Here is a 25,612-nt window from a genome sequence, read left to right as displayed (position 1 = left end):
CCATTCATACAAATCTTATTTAATTACAGTGTACCTTTACACAAATCCATTATTTAGGCTATTGTAAATTGTAAAAATGTTATACAAATATGGAATACATGGTGATTTATCTCTGGGTGATCAATTGATTTAGACAATGAGAGAAGATGCAAAGAAACAAAGTACAGAACATATTTCTGACAAAATACCAATGTATTAATTGCTAAAAAAAAAATAGTGTTATTAAAATATGTTAACGACATAAAAATAATTCTGCAAGCTTCTTAGAGTTTGAAGAAATCCCTGTTATTATAATTTTACAGTATAAATAATAACTGTAGCCTACTATAGTAATTTGCCAGGAATCATAATACATTTCTGAGTAGGCCTCCTAATGGTCATTGTTAGGAACCGTTATACCAGTGGATGATCATCTCGCCTGCAGAGCCGAGCGCTACTTGCAACTATCGCGATACTTGCAGCGGTCGCTGAACTGTGTGCGGTGGGAGGGGGAAAAAATGGCCGCTCGCGAAGCGACACTCGAAATGATGAGCAACAACAACACAAACACAACCCCTTCAAAATGTGACAGCTGACCCGAACCGACACCAGCACACACACCGGCTTCAGAACGGATGGGTATCGCGGCCGGTGACGGGGGAGGTCAGGAACGACAGCGTTTGTTTTTAAGTTGTAATTTGAGGGAAATAGGTGAGTTAGCTAGCCTGCTAACGTTAGCCGCGCGCTAAACTAGAGCTGAACGAACCAGAACCAGTACAAGATCCACGAAAACAGACCCCAGCAGCCGCACTATCACTGCTAGGATGAGCGGACCGGGTCAGGACAGCGAGCCAGAGGCCAAAGTGCTTCATATTAAACGGCTGTACAGGTAAGAGCGTTGACAGCAGGCCGGTACTGTCAGGAAATCTCAGTAATTCTTTATGTATTTGATGCTTTTTGGGCTCAGAAGTGTTTGAAAATATATTGATAATGCTAAAATGCTAAATGAGACACTTGACACTTGAATACAGAGGCCGTATAGTCATTCTCAGCCCATTATGTCTCATCTGGAAATCTTATATTATTTGGCATGTGTGGCATGAAATTATAGCTATTAAATCTGAATTTACTTTATGATTTATGTCCACAGATACTCTTTTTATTTCCTATAAAATAACAGATATGGGTAATTAAAATGATAGGCCTGAATTATATGAGAATTGAAGATAGAATATGTAAAGCATCTGCACTATGCAATGATTGTTAACCCTGTAAAGCCCTTTTTTAAATGGAAAAGTTTATTGCCGGTTTTATTTTTTAAATGGCCAAAGATGAAATTCTGAAAGCTTTTTATGTAAATACATGACTTTTTTTATATATATATACTTGCATGTATATAAAATGCATGTAAAATCTGTCTTGTCACTCTATATCTCCCAATAAAACCTCTTAGAAAGATGATCATATGTGATACAGTAGGCTTTTTATGGTTAGGAGCAGCTGAAATTAATCTTTAAGCTCTAGCTCAAATGCCTGTGTTTACACCGTAACAATTAAAAAATAAATCAAAGACATAGCTCTGATGTTAAGTTACATTCACAATATGATTAGTGGACTTTTTTTTTTTTCTAATACGTTTTTATTGTCAAAAAGATTGTTTGTAAAGCAACAGTTAAGCTCAGGGGTTTTTTTACATTTGGAAGATTCAATGTTTTGGTCCCATGACGATAAAATATACTTTTTATCTTTAGTAAGTAAACAATTTAGGTTTTTAATTTGCTATAATGTGTCTTTGTGAAAGAAAAAACACGTGGAAAATTATGCCATATAATGCAAACCATTACTGATTTGTTTGGATTTCAACCCCATAGATTTAACTAAATCATAAATCAATAATTGTGATTTTTTTTATTATTATTATTATTGTGAAAGTGTTGAATGGGATTTATTATATTGTGAGTTTGTTGTGTATATAACAGTGCTCATCATTTCTGGTCTGTTTTCATGAAGGGCTGTGGTGGAAACGGTGCACAAGTTGGATATTATAATCAGCGGCAAGTCGTCGTATAGGGAGGTCTTCAAACCTGAGAATATCAGCTTGAGGAACAAGTAAGCACCAGTTTACTCTCTCTGCAACCCAACCAGGCACAGTGCAGTCGGTCAGATAAGGTTGTGTTTACATGGAAGAGAGCTTTTATTGCTTGTCACCTGGTTAGGATGCAGTTACATTAGCTCTTAATAACTCATCAACATTCCCATATACTTACTTTACTGGGCTTTTTTGTTATATATATATTATTTTATATATATATATATATATATATATATATATATATATGTATAAATATATTTTTTTTGTAATCAGATTGCGGGAACTTTGTGTAAAGCTGATGTTCCTGCATCCTGTGGACTATGGACGCAAGGCAGAAGAGCTTCTTTGGAGGAAAGTCTACTATGAGGTCATTCAGGTCATCAAGACCAATAAGAAGGTACTGTCACGTAACACTGCACGCGTCTCATTATTTAAAAGTAGTTGTTTTTTTTGCTGTTGAATTGGCCATCAGGCTGAAATCCTGACTGTGTTTGCAGCATATTCACAGCCGCAGTGCTCTGGAGTGTGCCTACAGGACTCATCTGATCGCTGGGGTGGGCTTCTTCCAACACCTGCTGCTCTATATCCAGTCACACTATCAGCTGGAGTTACAGGACTGCATCGACTGGACACACGTCACCGACCCACTCATCGGTGAGACATGTTTCCAGACGCGTATTAAAGGCAGCGTTCTCACAGTCATGGAAAACTGGGGAATATCAAGGAATTTCAAATGTAAAATAAGTCTAAAATATTTTTAAATATAATAATAATAATAATAAAGAAATAATAATAATAATAAATATATATATATATATATATATATATATATATATATATATATATATATAAATTATAGTTACTATATTAGTGATATTTAAAAAAACAATAATATTATAATAAATATTTCTATAGTAAATGTGATTTCTCTCTTTCTCTGTCTCTCTCTCTCTCTCTTAACTTCGTAATTTTATTTAATTGGCTAGTAATTGCTCTTTGTGAGTGTTATCTTTATGAAGTAATGACAAAAAAAGTTGTGGAAATTTACTGGTCAAAAGTTTTGGGAACCCAAAGTCATCACTTATTAGCCCTCATGTTGTAAATATGTTTACCACAATATAAACAATATATTAAAGTTTTCCCCAATTGTGGAGAACTTGAAAATATCAGGGAAGTAAAATATTTTGATTTCCATGCCTGGAAATGTGTCATCGAAAATAATTTGATTTTTAGTGAATGTACATTGTTCTAGTTATAGGGTTCCTACGCAGATTGGAAAACTATGGAATTTGATTTGAGTAATATCCAAGTATGAATATGAATTTTGTGTTGCCTTTATTAAGTTTTCTAAAATATAAAATTAAGAATTTCTAAAAAATTATCATATAAGCACAGTGTTTTTATGGCATGATCGTACATTTTCATTACTCAAAACTGTTTGTCTTTACCATAAGTGAGTCTTTTTTTGACTTCATTAAACGAATGTATGTGTGCCATTCAAACCAGCAAAAGATAAAGGAGCAAACGATCATCTCAGACTGTGCTTTGCTGTTTGGTGATCGTGCAACATCAAACCACATTTACAGTATCAAACTGATGTGTCAGAGGTGAATATATAAAGGTTATAAAGCGTTTTAGGTTTCTTCTTATCATATAAGTGCATGTTATCAAGATAAGCAATTAAAAAAGTATTTACAGATGACTACTATATGGCATATATAATGCGGAAAATAATATATGCTGTATGAATCATTTGTTCAATATGATCTGAAAAATCTACAGAGAGGTTTGGAAATTTGAGCCTGGAAAAGTATGGATTTTTGAATTTCTGTTGTTATCAGCTCTAAAATATATAATTGGCTGGAAATTGAAAATTCCCCAAAATGAAAATTTTGTCATCATTTACTCACCCTCATGTTGTTCCAAACCTGTATGAATTTCTTTCTTCTGTTGAACACAAAGAAGATATTTTGAAGAATGTGGGAAACTGAACAGGTCTGGGTAGGGATGCACCGATCCACATTTTTTCACTTCCGATCCGATCCCGATACCTGAATTTAGATATCGGCCGATACCGATACTATTCCGATACCAGAGTTGTGTTTGCTTTAATATTTTTATCATTATTGTTTATTTTATATGATGCTGAAATAAACTTCTCTCAACATGCAAGTATGATATGTATGTAGGCTATGTATGTATGTAAGTATGTATGCATGCATGTATGTCCCAAAAGGCAACTTGAGGTAAATTATAAGGTCAGAAAAGGAAGTAAAAAAACAGGAAATACTGTTAACAGGAAAAATCCCATTCTGAAAACAAATATGCAACTTTAAGGGTTTCAAATTGATTGTAATGTCAATATTTATTACATTCACAAAATGTCAAATACTAGAGTCTTGAAATATAAGAAAAGTGCAAGTGTAAACAGCTTACACACACACACTATCTGAAGGGTGATCCTTGCTCCGATGCAGTAACTCTCTCGATGAATGCTCGATCAACATCAGCATCTTGCGAACAGACGGATTTCACCTCAGACGCGCGCCAATTTCGCACTGGACGCGCGAATGGATTCAAAATATTCAAGCGTCCAACTAGACGCGAATTTGACGCGCTATTCGCGTTTGGTGTGAACGCACAGTAACGTGGTGCTTTTTTAAATGTTTGATTGCGTTCGCTGTGTTGTACGACGCGAGGGAGCTTTAAAGAGCTCTGAATCACGGCTTTGCAAACATTGCATTTAACGTTAGCTGTCTTGCTCTGCGGCGTTTCCAGTGTGAAGTATTTACACAAAGCGGACATGTGGCTAGCTGCAAACTGCGGAACGGATTTCTCTCATAACTCTGTGTCTCATTGAGCCGCGCCTCCGTTCAGGAAATCCATTCCGCAGTTTGCTGCCAGCTAGCAGACTCGCCGGCGGGAATGACTTTTGGAGTCATTTCAGCAGACAACATTAAAGCGCAGACATGACTCATGGATATCGGATATCTCCGCAGGTTGGATCGGGAAAATCCGATACGTGAATTACGCTGGTATCGGGTCCCGATACCGATACTGGATCGGATCGGCCCCATCCCTAGGTCTGGGGCACTATTGATTTTCAATTTTTTTTTTTTTTTTTTTACTATGAAAGTCAATGGTGCCCCAAAGCAATTTCTTCAAAATATCTTCCTGTGTTCAGGGGAACAAAGACATTTATACAGGTTTGGAACAACTTGAGGGTGAGTAAATGATGACAGAATTTTCATTTTTGGGTGAACTATCCCTAAATGACTTTTTGTTACCAAAATATGATTTAGTCATCACACTTGAAGTCATGGAAGAGTTCATTGGTCAAAAAGTTTGGGAATACTGTGTAGCAAAATCTATTGTATCTCACATTATAGCCTGTCATACTACCCAGTGTTAGCGTTTGCTGAATGAACCTTTCTGTGCTCAATGACCACAGGTCGTAAGAAACCAGTCTCAGCCACCCCTAAAGAGATGGAGTGGGCCCAGATGGCTTGTCACAGATGTCTTGTGTACTTGGGAGATCTTGGTAAGTGTGTTCTCACTTGATATTTCTTCAAATCAGCCTTGGAAAGCTCTGTCTTGCAGTGCGATCTCATGTTCACGTTTGATGTTTATGAAGCGCGGTACCAAAACGAACTGGCGGGAGTGGAAGCAGAGCAGCTGGCGGAGCGCTTTTATCACCAGGCCCTGTCTGTCGCACCTCACGCCGGTGAGCGAGTCCTCTCAACAACACATTTTCCTGGCACAGGAGAGCATGCTTTTTATGATTTTCTCTGTTAAACAGTGAATTTTAATTCACATTTAATGGTATTCATTGTTATTATTTCATTTGATTTGAATTTCACATTATTGCATTGGCGAAATGCAATTGTTGTCTTTTACAGGCATGCCGTTTAATCAGTTGGGTACGCTTGCTGGAAGTAAATTTTATAATGTGGAGGCTACTTACTACTACTTGCGCTGGTAAGGCTTCTGAGAACCGAATCATGTTAATGCATATAAAGTAAAACATGACATTAAATGAATATAGCAGCAACAGCACAGTAATAATAAAGAGGGATGTGAAGGACTGTTACATTCCTTTTAAATTGTAGTTTAATATGATTAGCGTTCCAGGAATCTGATAACCCTGCATGAACTTGACAAACTGGTTTTTCCCGTTGAACAGCATTCAGTCAGAGACACCCTTCGATGGCGCTTATGGGAATTTAAAGCGTCTGTTTGACAAGGCTGCCAAGATGTACCACCAGGTGAAGAAACAAGAGATGAAGAAACTTTCACCATCACGCCAGAGGTGTGTTCCCTTTCTTTTATATACATATAAAAGACAGGATGAAGGAATGTTTCTGAAAATGTGTTCAGTGTGTTCCTGTAATATAAATCAGTGGTTCTCAAACATTTTGACTTGCCTCCCATTGTTCAACACAATATTCAAAGGCCCCTCATATATGCTATATTATTTCTACCGGTATTTCTGCTGTAATTATGACAAAGCTGCTTGTTTTCAAACTTTTTTCTATTACCAGAAACTGGGTGTGTCAATATAGTAAATAAATTGACTACAATATATTTTCAAGAACTGAGGCGAAAATTAATTCAAAGTTTATTAAGGATCTTACCAAGAATGGTGTGAAAAGTATAAAAAATAGCATGTTTAAGACTGAAATAATGTACAAAACAAAGTCTGTAAACGATTTAATCTAAATGAATTGCTAATTATTTATTAAGATAACTTTAAGTCGTTCTGTAGGCCCCCTTGGAAGTTTGGTTAGGCTCTCTGTTTGAGAACCGTGGAGTGTGCACTGATGCACAGTAACATTGCATTATTTTAGTAAATAAATGAATGAATTAAGATTGAAAGTTTCTGTAAAACGCCTCTGATCCATATCTAGAGGCCAGAATAGAGACTTGAGGGTGAGATCAGTAAACAACCACCTAACAATGCTCTATAAAGCTATCAGCAATGACCTGTGGCCTGTTGCATGAAGCTAGCTGATTTAGAGTTGACTTAACCATACAAATCCATCCTGGTTCAGCGGGTTCAGAATGCTCATTATAAACATTCTCTGTCAACTCAGGTTTGATCCAGAGTTTGTGATTAACCTGAAAGTGTGACGCGTACAGCCAATCACATGGGGAACATGGGGAGTGTCAGTTTAATTCACTTCTCACAAGAGAGCCGTACAATTCACTTCTCTGCTGAAGATTAAGAGATATTTATGAAAAAATATCATGACTTTAAATGCATTTACATGGCTTTACATGAATAAACACTGCTGCTGCAGTAAAAATATGAGAAATGTCTGACTATATCAATGCAAGTGAATCAGCTGAATTTTAAATAATAATTAAATAGGTTCACAGAGCTCAAAAGAAAACAAGTTAGCTTAGTAATTTTAAAAGCATTATATATTAAAGCTTTTATTTATATGTATATATGTATATTGATTTAAATGCAAAGTTTAATATTAATTGTCAATTAATATAATAATTATTTGACTATATGAATTATAAATAATTATAATTCATATAATATTAAATATTAGTATTTATCAGTGGTAAAAGGGCAATTTTGTCCAAAAAAAAAATTCACTATGAACTGCTTTAATTTGAAGCAAGAGATACAGGGGGAGTGGCTTTAATGCATCAGATATGTCACTTTGCTCACATCTGATTGGTCCAGTTTTGGCTTGCGATCTTTAACCCTCCAGAGCACGTTAGCTGTGTAGTTACCATGGCAATGAACGCCGCTAAAAAACAATCCACCTTCTTGTTTCCTTAAACAAATCTCAAACTTACCTGGGTTGCGTTTCCCGTACAATGGCGGAACTCGCTGCTGAACTACCTTAGTACGATGCATCGGTGAAGTACGATGCATCGGGAAACTTGTCACGACTGTTTCCCGAAACCATATTGTCGCAAATTTGTCTTTCGACCACATTGGTTAATGATGTCATGCAGGTGGTGGAGTAATAACTTATTTTAATGAATCCGTTTGAGAGAAAAAAAATGCTAGATTTTTGCTATAAATTACGGACATGGCAGACTAATTCCAATTTTTCTCAGTTATTTTGCTTTATTTCCAGATTGAATCATAGGCACGTTCTTACGTTCTAGAGCATGTACGCACATGCACACTTTTCAAAAACGACGCTATAAATCTCTTGACAGACATTAATGGCATTGGTATATATTTGAAATAGAAGATATAGATTGTACTGAATGGCAGCTTGCTTATTTTGCTCAAGATAAGTCCACGTCATGCAAACAAGAAACTATGCTTCTAACCACAGCTCGAGCGGCGATGCTGTTTGCGACTGTTCGTTGGAACTATGGTTTCGGGAAACACCGTTTTGTTGAACTTTGCTGATAACGACGGAACTTGCGACCATAATTGGCTAACGATGCTTTTGGGAAACGCACTCCTGGGTAGCAACTGAACCTGGCTTCATGCAACAGGCCTCTGGAAACCACACAAAATGTTCTACGTAGCGTCATGGTGGAGACTAGTATTGGCAAGCTGCAGTCACATTAATTTGGTTATTCTCGCTTCAGGTCAAAAGACATCAAAAGACTGCTGGTGAGCTTCATGTATTTGCAGAGCCTGTTGCAGCCCAAGAACAGGTGAGAGCATCAACCCGTTTAAGGATATAAAATCCCCATCCTTCCCCTGAAAGGTACAAGATTGAATTTGAGATCAAGTTTACTAATAACCTGTCACCTCTTCAGTCTGATGGAGACGGAGCTGACGTCACTGTGCCAGTCCGTGCTGGAAGACTTTAACCTGGTGCTGTTCTACCTGCCCCTTCCTGCTCACGGCAGCCAGTCAGCCAGCGAGGAGGAGGAAGAGCATGACTCGCTCTGTTCTGTGCTTCCTGACAGCCTCATATTCAAGATGGTGGTGACTTGCCTTATGGTGGTGCACAGCCTGAAGAGAGGGGGTAAGTAGGGACTGAAAGGACTGATCATTATGTTCAACATCTGCTGCTCATTTTACGCCATGTCATTTTGTCATTAATTTGCATTCAATAAGCAGACAGATACTGCTTCACCAACCTAAAAATACTGCTGGCTTCAAACTATTTATTTTTATTCAGTGAAATGGCAGATGTGTGTTGCTTCAGGCCTATTCTGATAGATCATGCATTTTCCTGGTATTACTGCAGCTTTACCAGATACAACATTGTAATAAGCCATAAAATCTTTTTGTCCAAACCAGTCACCAAATGGCATGAGCTATTTTTTTCCCTGTTGTTAACTGTCATGTCTGCATATTTATATTTTTACATAGGTGCTATTTATATACTTTTATAATATTTATTAATATTTTTAGTTCGATTTTAGTTTTTATATTTTCGGTTTTATATAATATATAACATTTCAGGTTTCTTTGGTCATGGAAAATTATCAGGGAATTGTAGAATTGTGATTTCCATCCATCCATCCATCCATCCATCCATCCAAACTCTGTTGATTTAATGGCTGTTAGGGCACCGTTGGAAGCATTACAACCACAGTTGTTATTTTAATTTTCTCGCAAATGAAGTACAAACTCATCTGTCAACTGTAATTCAATTCTAGCTTCAAAGCAGTACAGCGCCTCCATCGCTTTCACATTGGCTCTGTTCTCCCATTTGGTCAATCATGTCAACATTCGACTGCAAGCTGAACTGGAGGAGGGAGAGAGTGACGTCCCACCTCTGCGCACTGATAACACTGGTACGGGTACTTCTTTGCTTCTATGTGCTTTTGTCTTTCTGATTGTAAGGTACTTTTAGGTACTTTCGTAATCTGCCAGAAGAAAATATGCAGTGCTGCCTTAGATTTTAGTGAGAAGTAGGTATCTTAGAAAGCACCATAATGTTGGACCATAATCTATTTTTTGTAATAAAGCACCTGTGATGCCTTAAAATGCTGTCTAGTTAGGCAGCTCTCTAGGATTTGGAAAAGCTTTTGTCTTTGTTTTCCTGCTATGTGATTGTTCAGACTTAAAACTAACCTTCCCATTGTGATGCATCTGTTCGTAGATGACGCTGAAGCCAGAGATCACAGTGGTGCTGCTCTCTCAGAGGAGAAGACCCTGCAGAACGGCTCCCTGGAAGAGGAGGATGACGAAGAGGAGGACAAGGAGAATGAGGAAGATGTGACTAAGGGGAACGGAAGTACAGTGGGGATGAAGAAAAGCCTGGAGAAGAAGAGATCAGCTGAGGAGAAGCAAAAACAGAAGCGGAAGTTCTCACGGCTCTCCATGCTTCGCCGCAGACGCTGCGCTCACAAGGAGGACGAGAGCGACCTGAGCGAGGGATTTGAGAGTGATGAAGAAGAGGACGAGGAAGGCGGCGGTCCGGTCGATGGTCTGGGAGCCACTAGGGTCCAGATAAACTCTTTAGGAAGGGAAGGGCGGAAGGGACCACTGGCAGAGGATGGCAGCTTCGAAAGTGGTTCAGAGGAGGAGGAGGGCGGCACTGCTTTTGACGTCGAGACGGATTCCGACATGAACAGTCAGGAATCTCGTTCGGACCTGGAAGACATGGAGGATGCAGAGAATGCGCCACAACAACCGCAACAAGAGGAAAACGAGCAGCCGCAACCATCCAGAGAGGAAAACTCGACCCCTCCAGTAACCAACGGCCCTTTAGTGTCTAATGATGCCAGCATCAGCAGTAACCTGCAGGCCATGTCCTCTCAGCTCTTCCAGGCGAAACGCTGCTTCCGGCTCGCCCCCACCTTTAGCAATGTTCTGCTCCGCCCTGCCGCTGCCACTAACCCCACCCCAGACTCAAACCCCGCCCCAATACAAGAAGCCACACCTCCTGCTGGAGAAACACCAAAGCACATGAGTCCAGAGATCGCTAATGGAACCAACGACAAAGGTATATTGCATACAGAGAAGTCATTTTAGTTTTCTGCAATTTAACTTTTAACTTTTTTATATACATTACACTTTTGAGCTTGAGCAGATTTAGTCCATACTCATAAAAACTAAGATTATTCGATTTGCTGTTTACAGATCCTGACTCTGATTCTGAGGGCAGTGTTCACAGCAACCAGTCGCTTCCCAGTGAGAAAACCCTTTCTGAGCGACTGGAGATTCTGACCAATCAGGGTCTCATCCAGGTGGTGAAGGTCTTTTTGGATTGGCTGAGGACGAACACTGATATCATCCTCATGTGTGCTCAGGTACATCTGAAAATTGTGCATTTTTCTTGAGAAAACCGCACAATCGCTTTTTTTGTTGGTGTTGTTGCTTCGCTACACTTTTGTATACATGTTGGTCTTTTTTCTCAAACAGAGTTCTCAGAGCTTGTGGAACAGACTCTCAGTGCTGCTTAATCTACTTCCTGAGGGCAGCAAGATATTAGAAACTGGTGAGAGAAGTCGTTATTATTATTATTTTTTGTATTAAAGTAAACATATCCTTTAATTTCCCTCATAACGCAATCTTTTTTTCTCGTTCTGATGCAGATTTAGGTCTGAATAAGGATGTAACAGAACTCCTGAATGAGTGTGAGCAGCCTGGTTTGGTCCAGACACTGCTGTTGCCCGAGGATCTGGCCCTCCGCCACCTTCCTGCCCTCAGCGTAGCCCATCGACGCCTGGACTTCACTAACCAGAGACCCCCACTTACCCCTCTGGATGAGGTAACATCACACTTACCTCTTTGTGTCATTTGGAATTGATTTTGTGTCGTTAATAAAAATTGTGGCATTCTTCATATATTCAATTCATACATTTCATTTAGGATTTTAAATTTTTCCTTGTGTTAATTTAGTAAAACTGTGGAAAACTGGTTTTACCAGGTTACGTTTTTTTTTTTTTTATACTAGATTTTTTCCTTTATTTTACTTTAAAACATTTGAATCTTAAAGAAGCCTAGTACTTAATAATAAATTGTAAAAATAAATGCAGCCTTGGTCAGCATAAGAGACTTATTTAGCAAACATATTACTGAACCCAAACTTTTGAAATGAAGTATATATGAAAAAAAAAAAAAAAAAAAATATATATATATATATATATGTATGTATGTATGTATGTATGTATATATATATAATGTCAAATGTTTAAGATTACTACTGCTTCAAAAACTACTATCTGCATAAAAAAAATAATATATATATTGTAAAATATTATTACAATTTAAAATAATGGTTTTCTATTTATATATATACTTTAAAAGTATAATTAATTTATTTGATGCAAAGCTGAATTTTCATTCGCCATTACTCCTGTCTTCAGTGTTACATGATCCTTCAGAAATCATCCTAATTTTAAATTCAAACTAATTTATTATCAATGTTGGAAACAATTGTGCTCCCTAATATACCTTTGAAACCAACACTTTTTTCAGGATTCATTTAAATATATAGTTAAAAAGAGCAGCATTTATACAAAACAGAAATCTTTACTATCACTTTTTATTAATTTAACAAATCCTTGCTAAATAAAAGTATTAATTTCTTTCAGTAAAAGAAAGAAAATAATTACTGACCCCAAACTTTTGAACGGTAGTGTATATTGTTACAAAATATTTCTGTTTTAAATAAATGCTGTTCTTTTTTAACTTCTTATTCATCAAAGAATCATGAAAAAAGTATCACCGGAGATAAATAAAATATTAAGCAGCGCAACTGTTTCCAACATTGTTAACAAATGCAATGATTCCAAATGTGTTAGTAGTACTTTTGAAAGCACCAAATAATTATATATATATTGGGATGAATTATTTAGTGCTTTCAAAAGTACTAGTAAAAACAGTTGGAATCATTACATTTCTTAGGATTCTCACTCATCCCTACTTGAGTGTCATAATGTATTGTTCAGGGAAAGTCAAGTAGCTGGTTCCAGCTAATTAGTGTGCAGAGGATTTCATTAAATTACATAAGTGCAATTAACTTTCATGGTCTTTTGCTTTCTCTCTTTATGTCTTGTTTTCACTGTGCTGTCCAGTGTGTGGTGCGCGTGTGCTGCATTCGCAGCTTTGGTCACTTCCTCACAAGTCTCCAAGGCAACGTGTTGCACTTCAACCCAGAGGCGGGCATCTTCACCAGCATCAGCCAATCAGAGCAGGAGAATCTGATTCAGCAGGCCAAGGCCCAGTTCCGCATGGTAAAAGACATGATATTTAATTGTAATGGAAGAAATAATAAGCCAAAGTATTAGTTTAGCAATAATAGCTTTGCTTCAATTTGCACTAGAAACTATTTTCTCTTAAAAAAGTAAATCAGCTGACGACTTTTGTGTATTCGGTGCATTGGCACGTTTGGTGATTTCAGTAGCTGTAGCATTTAACTACATGCCAAAATAGTCATGGAAAGTGCCTCTAAATGATAGGGTCTACACAGACATGTCTGCGGTAAAGAAAACAAGGCTTTTTCATAAAACCTCACCACATTTGTGAGCTTTTGCTTGAGAGCCTTATGTTGCCAAGCAACCATGCAGCCCTTACGGGTAGAACAAATGATGCTTGAAGTGCCACCTTGCTGTGCCGGTGAAGAGGCGGCCCTTTCTGGTACAATTTCATTAAAACCTTCAGGGTCTGCGAATGAAAAGCATGTCATAGACTGCCAGGCATTCATGGAATAAGGCTGTAGTCAACAGCGTAGGTCTCTCATACGACGCCACTAAATCATGACCACTGCAGTCAGCGTGAACTCCCTGTCCCTGCTGTTAACCCAGCTCAGAGTTTGAGAGTCCTGCATTATTTTAAGAAGACTCTTCTGTTGGTTTTAGTTTGTAAGCTTTAATTCAATTCCAGTTTTATTTATTTGTTCCTTCAGTCATCTCTCTGTGTAAACAGCAAAGCATAAATATGCTTAATGTGTTAATTTCATTAACGAAAATTATGACGATAAAATGTTCATCAACAACCTTTTTTTTACTGCTCACGTTGCACATTAACAAAGAAGAAAGTTTTTGTTCTTCGAGAAACAAAGGAAGGACAATTTTTTTTCACAAACATGCTTATTGTAGCTCCTCATGCCCAGTCTTTCTAAAACGTGTCGATTTCCACAAAGCCCCTCCTTCTGAAATGCGTATTGTTCTCTGATTGGCCAGCTGACCCAGTGCGTTGTGATTGGCCGAACACCTCATGCGTTTTTCAGAAATGTAACGCCCCCTTACCATTATCGCAAGCTTCAGCTTCCAAAGCAATTATAAATACAGTTAATAATGTTGTCAGTTTTATCATATCAGTTCGAGCCAGAGTCGGATTCTGAAAATGCAGATGACCAAACCGATCGTTCAGAACCTGACACTCGTATGTATTTACAGTACACAAGCCGCGGTTCAGCTGAACGTCACAAACGCCACCAGTTTGAAAGCGCAGGCTGCTTGAACAAATCCATCTCTGCACGTTTGATCGTAAGAACGACAAACAATGTGTGTTACTCTACACTGCACTAAACTTGAACAGTCAGCAAATAATACTTTAACAAATTATAAACATACATATAGGCTCCAATTCAGTAACGCCAGATTACCCTATCAAGTTTAGAATTGCCTTATTTTTTAGAAAATAGCCTTAGTGCACATCCGGCCTTGTACTCTCCCAGGTTCAGGACACTGTCCTCCGTAAAATGCGCTTCACACACATGAACGTTTCGGTTGTACTGTTCTGGAACAGTGTTGTAAATAAATCTTAACCACTGATTCCTAATTGCCTCCACTGTCAGAAGGCCAAATAAAGTGCTGCTTTTGCTTTCACATAGAAGGCAAGGCAAGGTCACGCAAGGTCACCACTGAAGTCACGCCTTCTTTCTTATGCGTACGCATTTGGGTGGCATTATGCAAATATTTCCACAGAGTGACGTAGATCTGCGAGGGAGAATTCGATCTAGGTGTTTTAGCTAGGTCTGAATCTGCCTTCTCTTGTAAATAGAATAAATCTTTTTTATAGGAGACTTTGAGCTTTGTAACTTAGCAGATCTTATACACGCACAAACAGCTACATAACACACTAAAGAAAAAGGAAAATATGTAAACGCATCATATGACCCCTTTAAGGCAAATCTATGCATGTGTCATGCATACTTTAAAGCCTGTCAATCAATATTACTCAATCAACCACCCTCAGGCTGAATAATGCAACCTCTGCCAAAAGTGTTCTGCGTGTGTTCAGCGATTAGAATATAAAGCAAAAAAAAATGTTTATCATAAACAAGCGCTAAGACCCTAATAAACTGCCCTACCTAAATTTATGGTCACGAGCCGCTACTGATCACGAGCTTAAATCCCCCAATCAGAACTTTCCTCTTAAAAGGATACATTTTCTGTCAGGTGTTTTACTTAATCTTTGCAATCTGGCAAACCATGCATATGAGTTGACATTCTGTTGATTTGTGCTTATGTGAAAGAGTGCAATAATTCTGATGAAATTTAAAAAATACATTTCTTAAATGACAAATTTTTTTGAGATTATAGCTTTCAGCCAAATAACCATGATTATCAATTTAACCATTATGCAGCACTACTTTTCACTGACTAAAATGGCCAGACATTTAGTCGACTAAAACTTGACTAAACAAAAACATAAGGTTGACTAAATATGAAAAGAAATAAACTCAAAAGAACATTTGACACAGGACTAAGACTAAATAAAAAAATAGCTGACGAAATTAACACTACATGTCAGATAATCTTAGTTCCGCTATGAAACCATCACATGACATTGAGGTAAGGTTAGTGGAATCATGGGAATTTGTAAACATGAATCATGAAGCCTTTTCAAAATTCAGTGTTTGAATCTCTAAAATGTCACAGATCCAAAGATGAAGGATAACAGCAGTAGTTTATCCATTCATTTTGGCCCTGCATTTTTCATAATAGATATTTCGATCTGTAAGACATTTATGGTCACAGACAATAATATTGACTGTAAAAATTTCCCTTTTTAAGGATCAACCTCTGCTGTCAGTGTCAAGTGTTTTGAATGGTAGTGTACACAAGAAATATTCATGGTATAACATAAATCTGAAGCATGACTAAATGACTAAACTTCATTGGCGCAATAAGGGCATGTAATGCAAATAAATGTCATCTCCAAAGCCATCTTAAAATTTACAAAAGATCCAATGCTTGTAGTTTATATTTAATACACATCTCTCTGTCCTTATATTTTCCCTCACTCTTACAATATTACCTTAGAGTTGAAATGTGTGAAATTGCAAGGTGCCCTTTTTGTATTTTACTTCCCAGAATTGTAAGGTTACATTTATCTGTGGTTTAACCATTAATCTCTTTAAGTGCACTTTAAAGTTATTCTTTAAAAAATAATAATATAGAATCATGCCCAAATCACCACTGTTTTTGCGTTTGTGTTTTCCTGTCTATTTACTGTATACTGTTCTTGCGTGTTTTTTTCTTTAAGGGTAAAAATATATTTAGCTGCTTATTCACACCTTGTGTTTACTAAAGGTAAAGTCTGAGTAATATTTTGAGGTTACACAGAGGTGATGTTGACCTTGCCTCATCTCATCCACAGGCGGAGGAGGAAGCTCGCAGAAACCGGCTCATGAGAGATATGGCCCAGCTGCGCCTACAGGTCAGACCAGCTGTTGGGTTTATTTTTAACTTTCATTAATGCATGTTGTCTTCACAGCATTTATCCAAATGTACTCAATTAATTGAAGCAGTAATGAACCATTTCCTTGTCTCTCTCTCTCTCTGCAGTTGGAGGTCTCTCAGCTGGAGGGCAGTCTGCAGCAGCCCAAAGCCCAGTCCTCCATGTCTCCTTATCTGGTGCCAGATACCGCTGTTCTCTGCCAGCACCTGGGACTGCTCAGACAGCTGGCTGCCAGCGGCTGCTTCATCATCATCATCCCTCGCACAGGTCAGTCCACGAGTCTCCTCCCATCTCCAAATGAGAGTTTCCAGACGTGGGAAATCTGGACATAGCCTGGAAATGTCATGGAAATGAATACATCTAATTACTCCGTTAACTAAAACTGTTAGAAATCATTTTCAGTCATTTAAATAAAGCTAAAATAAAATATTTATCCATGTTTTTCCTTAATGCAGAAGTCTCGCCCAACTCATAGCGTAAATATCCTTTACATTTCCGGTCTCCGGTGTTTCTAGTCCAATTAGTATATTTTCAGAGCTGATAATGTAACATTAAAGCTGTTAAAATTGTTTCAAAAAGCACATGGCTCCATAGTGCCATCACTTTACAATGTTGCATTGACCATCTTTTGTCAGTGCCTCACCCGTCAAAGTTTAATAAGTGCGTAGATGACATGAAGCTGTCCGAAGTTAGCTACATTGAAAACAGATGGGTGCTCATATGCTTCATCCAGCTCCCGATCGGGCGAAGTTTTGGGGGTTTTGTCCTTAAAATTATAACAGTGCACCCAAAAAAAACGAAAACTGTCATTTACTCACCCTCAAGTTGTTCCAAATCTGTATGAGTTTCTTTCTTCTGTTGAACACAAAAGAAGATATTTTGATGAAAGTTTGACAGTTGATAGTAGCCTTTGACCTTTTTTTTTTCTACTATGGAAGTCAATGGCTACCATCAACTATCTGGTTACCAACTTTCTTCAAAATATCTTCTTTTGTGTTCAGCAGAAGAAAGAAACTCATACAGATTTGGAACAACTTGAGGGTGAGTAAATGACAATTTTCGTTTTTTGGGTGAATTACTAGGGCTGTACTCAATCAAAGAAAATCTTGGTCGACTGAAGTCCTGAAATTTTCGACTAAAAATCGACTAAAATCGCCTAAAAATGACGTTAGGAAAAAAAAACGTTAAATTAATTAGATGCGCACTGTGCGCAGTACTTGGTAGCCTTGTTGTCCGCCTAAATGAATTATAAATAAACATAAACAACTAGTAGGCTATTTGCAGTATATTAAATCGTTTTTGACCTAATTATTTTGCACTGAAATGAGTCTGACACTTGAGTCTGTCAGCTCTGACAGCGCTGCATCACGTGCACCTGCGCAATATCATAGCTTATGATTTCCGAAAATAGTACTATGTTGTCAACTAGTGATATCATCACAAGAACTGTTGAGGAATATGCAACATAATTTAGACAATTATTTTTGTCATATGTTATAATAATAAGTTATAACTGTCAGACACTATCATTTCACCGTGCATGTCCTCGCACCGAGCGAGGCTGAACATGAGCTCAGCTTCGCAGCTGAGACACGAATAGACTATTAACTAAAGCTTTTACTCTTAATAAACACAAAAGGCACGTCCACTTTAATAAAAAAAGAATATTTATTAAACAAACCAGATCAAGAGCAGAAACGAAATAAAGTGCAACTGAAAAATAAAGCATCCTAGGCTCAAAACTAACACAACCAACAGCACAGCGCAATTGCGCATTAGGCTCCAAATAAAAAATAAAAAAGTTAGGTTATCACACTAAAACATTGAAATATGCAAATTCTGATATGTTCATATAGCCTACTCAAAACAGACAGGGCAAGCTAACGCAGACAAGTGAGCTTACCACTTTTAGATGATATGTCATGTTTGTCGTCGAGCTGTGGAAAACTGTTGCTTGCAAACTTTGCATTCGACCTTTTTCCTGTTATCAATTTTAACAAAATGCTGCCACACTGTCGATTTCTTTGTTGTTGACATGTTAGAAGAGGACTGACTATTAAACGCTCTCACAATTAAATAAATAATATTCAGCATCAAACCTTCTACGCTCGACGCTCTCTCTTGGGTTGGGCTAATCCAAAAAAGGTGAAAACAAGGGGGGTGTTTTGAAGACAGACTGTTACAGTGAAACAAGGGTACTCTGAAAACACCCCCATTAGCAGTTAGTGCTTTCCACCTGATGAAATGAGCGCGCCTCAGCGCGGCAAAACTGATGAAATAAACACGGCAGAAAATCGACCAATCAGAATTTTGGTCGAACCAGAACGTATCGACCAATTAATCGACTAATCGACTAGGACAGCACAGCCCTATGAATTACCCTTTTAAATGCTGCATATTTTCTCTTTTCAGTCTTTGGCATTAAATCCAAGGCACATGTCGCCATATACGGACATTCTTTTCAGATTTGCTGGTGCTCAAAACACTTACTGTATTGTTCAGAATATAAGACAATGTTTTTTTTCTTAGAAATACATCTGAAAAAATGGGGTCATCTTATATTCTTTGTCTGAACGTTTACATGTCAATAATACACCCGCAACAATAGGGAGCACCAAATATGAGTAAAACTAGTGTTTCCCCCAGAACTGATAAATGCAGTTAAATGCAGTCATCAAACAACTCTCATTAAGCAGCCAAGAAATACGGTGTGTCAGTGTAATGTTAGAAGATGGCAAACCCAAAAAGACGGTCTTAAAAATGCCAACAAAAAGAAAAATGAAATGAGGGGCTGCCCATAACCAGAGCCGGCATCCAGCTGAAGGCACTGGAATTCGCCAAAGAGCTGAACATACACACCAGCGAGGACCTCATTTCTTATTTCGGCTACATACTGATGCACTGGCCTGTCAATATCCTTGAAGCAGCCGCTTTAATGCGGCGTAATGGATTAGCGCTTGTCCTTCGACACTTTAGGGAGAAACTGCTGTCTTTTCATATCCCCTGGATCAGATGATTTACCAGTATTTACCATAGGCCTACTTGAAATACAACAATAAAAAAATCAATATGAAAAAATTATTTTCGAATAAAGCATTTTCTAAAGCAATAAAGATTTGGTATTCAAAAAGGTACATCTTGAAAAGGAGGGGGTGTGCGTGTGTGGGGCAGTTGTCTTATGTTCAGGGTCGTCTTATATTCGGAACAATCCGGTACTTTCCAGGAATCTCTTCAGTTTATTATTGATGTTGTTGTGGCAGCCAACAATAGCACAGCTTAACCCTTCACTCATTTTTAGTAATGTTCAAAAAGTTTCTGTTTAAATCAGTCGCTCTTTTTTTAGCCTGTTTTAACAATGGTTTCCTATGGAGAGTGGAACAGGACAGCATACAAACGGAAGTTAGAATCCATCATTTACTCAGGAAAAAGGATGATATTTAAAATATTTGATGAAAAACTAGAAATGATTTTCTAATTAGAAAAATTATGAAACTTTGTTGCTTTTAGAACTAACTAAAATAAGTTTGATGAAGTACTAAAAATACAAAAATCTGAAATAAGAAAATATAAAAATATAAAGCTAATTCATGTTTATTAATAAAAATTCTGTAACAGTATATATACATTGCTAAACTGACTGCACAAACTAATCTGTAAACCATAGTGAAGCCTGATATGGGCAAAACATTCTTTTGAGTAATTCGAGGCGTTTTATGAAATCATTCTGAATGATTCATTAGCATGTCAGTGTGACTCAAAATGATTTTAAACAATTCTTATTCAGCCTAGAAACGGAAAATGACATGTAAAAGGAAATTTATTGGTAAAAAAGAGTGGGAGCCTTGGCATCTGAATGGCAGCCTTCTGATTTTATGTGCAAATATTTTTAATTGCCTAACAGTTTTTACACTAGTTTTTTTTTATGACTAGTACACTTTGAATTATTTAAGATCTAGACTTCTCCAGTTTGGCACCTCATATGTAATGAAAAATAATCTTAAATGGGCATTTTGCACAGAAGGTGTTAACCGTCAGGAATGATCAGTCAATATATGTTTTTGCAAATTGCCTGACTGAGATTTCTGATCTCTTACAGTGATTGATGGTCTGGATATGCTGAAGAAAGAGAACTCTGGAGCGAGAGATGGTATCCGGTTCCTTGAGACAGAGTTTCGGAAAGGGAACAGGTACATCTTGATTGTAGCTCTGTTTGTTCTAGACTGCAGACCTGTAGAGCTCAGTCAATGCTGAGCATTTATTCTTACTTACTATGCAACAGGTACATCCGCTGTCAAAAAGAGTCGGGAAGAAGCTTTGAGAGGGACAAATTAAAACGACAGGACATAGAGGCCTGGTAAGCCCTGGCATCTTCACTTCTTGTTTCAGAGCGAAGTGATTTTAAATGCAGTCGTGAAGCCCTGTAGGGTTTTCTGCAGACAGCATCGCTGCATTGATTGTTCTGTTGGCAGGCACCTGTATAAGATGGTGGACAGCTGCCGTCAGCTGACGGGATCTCAGAGCAGTGGAGATGAAGACACCGCTGGCATGGTGACCATTTTGACAGGACACTCATTGGAGGAGCTGACTGAAAGATCAGCTCCCATGAAGGTCAGTTGTGCATTAGAAGACTCCAAATAGGCTTTTATAGTGTGGTATTGGTTGGCAGTTTAACCAAAACTTTATAACAGTATTAGATTGTATTAGAGCTGCACAATTAATCATTTAAAGATCGCGAACTCGATTCAAACACCCATTTAGTGATATTATTCCTAAATGACAACATTTCGCCTGTGTCTATTAAACCTTTGACAAGTACGATCACACGAAACGTATCAATCTGCTTTGATTCTGCCGCTGAGCCAGAGAGAGCAGTTGTCATGTTTATATGTGAAAGAGCTTCACTAACAGTCTTTTCAACCACACAGTCTCATTATTTCTGTGATACAGTAATTCAAATAATCACAGAAGCACTGGGATAAAAGTTTATAGTTCAGATATAAACACTGATATCTTTGGTGGCGATTAAAATAGAGCAAATCACCTTTTGAAAGTAACTTGATGCTTCAAATGAAGATTGTATCATTTACATTGTCACACCAGTAGGTGAAGACAAGCGACTGTTTTTTTTAGTTTTTTTTTTTTTTTTTTTTTTTAATTAAATAAATATTTTTAATTAGACTGCAGTAATTTTGTCCAAATTTCTAGAATTTTACATGTTGTATTCTTAGTACAAACATCTTAGTATTCTCTAATCTCTTAAATAGAAAGCTACGCTATTTCGTAGCATCACATCTTTTACTTAGTTACTCCCCAACACTGTCATGCCACCCAGACTGAGTAGAATCATCCAGATGTTTCTCTGTAAGAACCGTTGGGGTTATTGTCGTAGTGTCTGTTTGTGTGATGCAATGGTTACACAGTTTTTCCATTGATCCGGCTGTAGGTGTCTGTCCAGGCGGTGGCAGCGGCGGGCATGGAGCTGAAGAACATCACCGAGTTCTACCGGCAGTGGAAAGAGATCGGCTGAGAGACGGCGTGGGACGCAAGGGGTCGGCTTGGCATTCAGCTGATCGCACACTCACTCCCCCTCTCTCTCAATCTCTCACTCTCTCTCTCTCCAACTTTATCTGTATCTGTGTCTCCAGGGGAAAAAATACTCAAAAGATGGAGGTTTGTAAGGAAGGGAGGGTGCAGGAAGTGTTCGGAGAAAAGAGAAGTCGGATGCACAGGGGCTTTAAACGAAAACGGCGCATCCTCGACCCCGACACAGGAGGATTAAAAGCTACAGGGTGAAATAACTCCGTTTAAGTGCCCCTGGTGCGCTATAAGCAGACATATCTGCCGATGAAATGAGTGTATATGTTTTGAGAGAGAACAAACATTCATGTGCGTATATGTCAAAAACAAACCCATAAATTGAAATGTATAGAACAATGTTTTTGGATTACTTTTTATTTCCGTCTTTTCGCTACAGTCATGGGGGTTGCACTGCCACGTGGATGTGTGTTTTTGACTGGAGCGGTGAACACCGTCTAGCGTTTACCCTTGGTTCCTAGGGTCACGAAGGATTCAGGGTATAGGGTGTACACTTCTTTTTGATGATTTGTTCTTTCTAACGTGGCTTTCCCCTACCAGTTTTTTTTTTTTTTTTTTGCGGTGTAACTTTGTGATTTAATGTATTGTGTTATCTGTGTATGAGCAGGAAGTCTGGCAAATGGTTGCTTTGATTTTATTTTTGTATGTCGTATTCTTGCCTTTATATGCTGTGCTGAACACACAGGAATGAGGTTGGGCGTCGAGATGTTTCTTTCTGTTATGGCATAAAGAAACGGCTCAGAGTTACAAACATCTGATTCTCTGCTTGCAGATGTGGAAGTGTTTCTGCTCGACTCTAAACATGAGATTACTACTCAGCAAATCTAGTCGCAGCCATTCGCCATCACATTCTCATAGTAATTGTCCCATATTGCACATCGCAAAGGAATCCAGTGTATGTGTGAGGCAGTGCATTAAACAATAAAAGATTTCATTTAAAAATGCTCTGTTTTGTCCCTGTCGTGGTTTTCAAATGCATGTAAATTTGAGTCCAATTTTAAATCATCTATAAAAAAGAATTGAAATATTGTTACAATTTAAAATAACATATTTCTATTTGAATATATTTTAAAGGTACTCTAAGCGTTTTTTAGGCCGAAACATTTTTTGTCACATACAGCAAACATCTCCTCGCTATCCGCTAGCTGCCTGTCCCCTGAACACACTGTAAAAAAACGCGGTCTCTGCAGACACCACAGGCTCCACAAACGGCAAGAAAAACAAACTGGTCTAACCCGCACCACGAAACATAACAAACTGTTCCAGCCAATAACTGACAAGAAGGGTTTGGGGGTGGGGTTTGGGGTTTGGGGGGTTAGTGCGCGGATGAGGAGGAGGGAGGGTCTAGCTAGCCTCCGTTTTGTTTGACAATACTTTAAACGTCATTTATTCCAGTGACTCAAATCTGAATTTTCAGCATCATTACTCCAGTCTTCAGTGTCACATGATCCTTCAGAAATCATTCTGATTTGCTGCTGAAGAACCATTTTTTATTATCAATTTTGCTAAGAGTATTTTGATATTTTGCTGGAAAATTAGAGAATTCTTTTGTATTCTTAAAAAAAACGAATGTTCAAAAATACAGCATTTCTTTGAAATATAAATATTTTGTAGCATAATTGTCTTTGTCACTTAATAAACATAATTAAAATATCTTACTGACCACTAAATTTTTAATCGTTGTGTATTATAGGAATTATATTTTGCATTATTTTATTTGAATTATTTTCTAGCAATAAATGTTAAGTAAAAATTAAAATAAAATAAAAAAACTGCTAGAATTTGTAATATGTTTGCAGGTTTAATTAAATGAATCCTAATTAATTAGTCCTAAACTCAGTGGGGGCTAGCTATAGTTTGAGACAAAACGTTCATAATTATTGATACATTTTCAGTTATCACTATAGATAGAAAAAACAAATTATGTATCTAATGCTTTAAAAGTGTAATGTACGGAAGAGGATTAGGGCCAAGCAATAATAATAAAAAAAACCCATCTCGAAATTAAAGTCGTTATCATGCGAAATTAAACCGTTAAATTTCGAGAAAAAAAGTCGAAATACAATCTTGAGAATAAACTCATTAAATATCGAGAATAAAGTCGCTGTGTTTCGAGAAAAAAAGTCGAAATGAAATGTAGAGAATAACGCATTCGATCATAGCCTACTGATAGAGGACATGGCAGAGTTGGATCACTTAGTCAAGCTATATTTTAGACTTTCTTTCAATAACAAAGAAATACCATCAACTTTAGCTAATTATGACAGAATAATTAGCATACGAACTTTAAAGAGAATTTGCAAGCGGCTAGGTCTTTTTAGAAGAAAAAATCAGTCCAATTTGCGCGATGTGCTCGCTTTTGTCCAACATAGTATTTCTTTGTTACTGAAAGTAAGTAAGAGAAAACGCTTCTCTTTCCTGTATCTATTTGGTCTAAGTAGGTCTCTGTTCGATTATTTCCAGCGTCTCATGCCCTCATGTGCTGGGCCCTCTGCCGAGGACTCATTGTGGCATTATGGCCAGTTCTCTGGCAAAACACCAAGTGCCACACTGTCACAGAATGGCCGGGCTCTGCCCCACTTAATAGGGAAGAATTATTTGCAGTCCAGTCCAATGACCAAATGTACCCTGGGGTTTCAGTGGAATGGAGGATGGGGAAATGATACCACAGCTGAAAACTAAACAGTGCTGTTCAAATCATCAGTGTTCAATATTTTAATATTGACAAGCGCTGTTAGACCACTGAGGCAGACCAGCCTAAAAATTTACATTTTTAAACTGTCTGCCATCTTACATCCTACAAGAAATGGAGCGGTGCGTAATGGAGAGCAGCATTAAAAAAGATCAAATATTGGGGGGCGGTGCGTAATGGAGAGCAGCATTAAAAAAGATCAAATATTGGGGGGACAATATGGCCATTTCAAATTATTGGGGGGGACTTGTGCCCCTCAATGTCTATGGTGGTTACGGCCCTGCTATATATTAGGCGAAAATCTGTATGTGACAAAAGAAGTATGTCCGGAATTTACGTGACGATTTTAGTTTTTACAGTGAAAGTGCATGCGTGGTTTAACGACCCACTTATGGAATGCCAGACCTGACTTAATAATAAATAAATACATAAATAAATAAATAAATATATTTATTTAAATATTATTTATTTATTTCATTATTTATGTATAATTGTGTTTTTTCTACATTCTTTTTCATTTATTTATGCATTTATTTATTTCCACTTTTATTTATTTTCACATGTATTTATGGTATACATGTATTTATGTCTATATTTATTTATTTCCACATTTATTTATTTCTACATTTCTTCCTCTGTATGCTAATGAGGGGGGCGTGTTTTACCTCAGACATAG

The 25,612-nt window shown here is 37.6% G+C and overlaps 1 protein-coding gene across 1 annotated transcript; it reads left to right on the top strand.

Annotated features, from left to right (window-relative positions):
* Positions 1-473: 473 nt before the first annotated feature.
* Positions 474-23,189, top strand: smg5 (SMG5 nonsense mediated mRNA decay factor). Its single transcript, XM_084089019.1, has 22 exons — positions 474-868; positions 1,990-2,088; positions 2,345-2,468; positions 2,569-2,725; positions 5,523-5,612; positions 5,706-5,795; positions 5,971-6,049; positions 6,255-6,380; positions 8,642-8,710; positions 8,816-9,027; positions 9,668-9,805; positions 10,114-10,959; positions 11,097-11,266; positions 11,379-11,454; positions 11,552-11,727; positions 13,037-13,195; positions 16,569-16,628; positions 16,757-16,916; positions 20,746-20,836; positions 20,929-21,003; positions 21,119-21,257; positions 22,093-23,189. Exons 1-22 carry the CDS (start codon positions 804-806, stop codon positions 22,174-22,176), a joined length of 3,285 nt encoding a protein of 1,094 aa, XP_083945145.1. The 5' UTR covers positions 474-803; the 3' UTR covers positions 22,177-23,189.
* The last annotated feature ends 2,423 nt before the right edge of the window (positions 23,190-25,612 follow it).

This window comes from Abramis brama, assembly GCF_963993115.1.
Source record: "Abramis brama genome assembly, chromosome: 17".
NCBI classification, from domain to species: Eukaryota; Metazoa; Chordata; class Actinopteri; order Cypriniformes; family Leuciscidae; genus Abramis; species Abramis brama.
Note: the sequence above shows the minus strand (reverse complement) of the source record. Positions and strands in the feature narration are given on the sequence as shown.

Coding starts and splice junctions, on each gene's coding strand:
- smg5 (XM_084089019.1), top strand. CDS start 804: ATGAGCGGACCGGGTCAGGACAGCGAGCCAGAGGCCAAAGTGCTTCAT. Junction 2,089..2,344: donor AATATCAGCTTGAGGAACAA/GTAAGCACCAGT, acceptor TTTTGTAATCAG/ATTGCGGGAACTTTGTGTAA. Junction 10,960..11,096: donor TAATGGAACCAACGACAAAG/GTATATTGCATA, acceptor TGCTGTTTACAG/ATCCTGACTCTGATTCTGAG.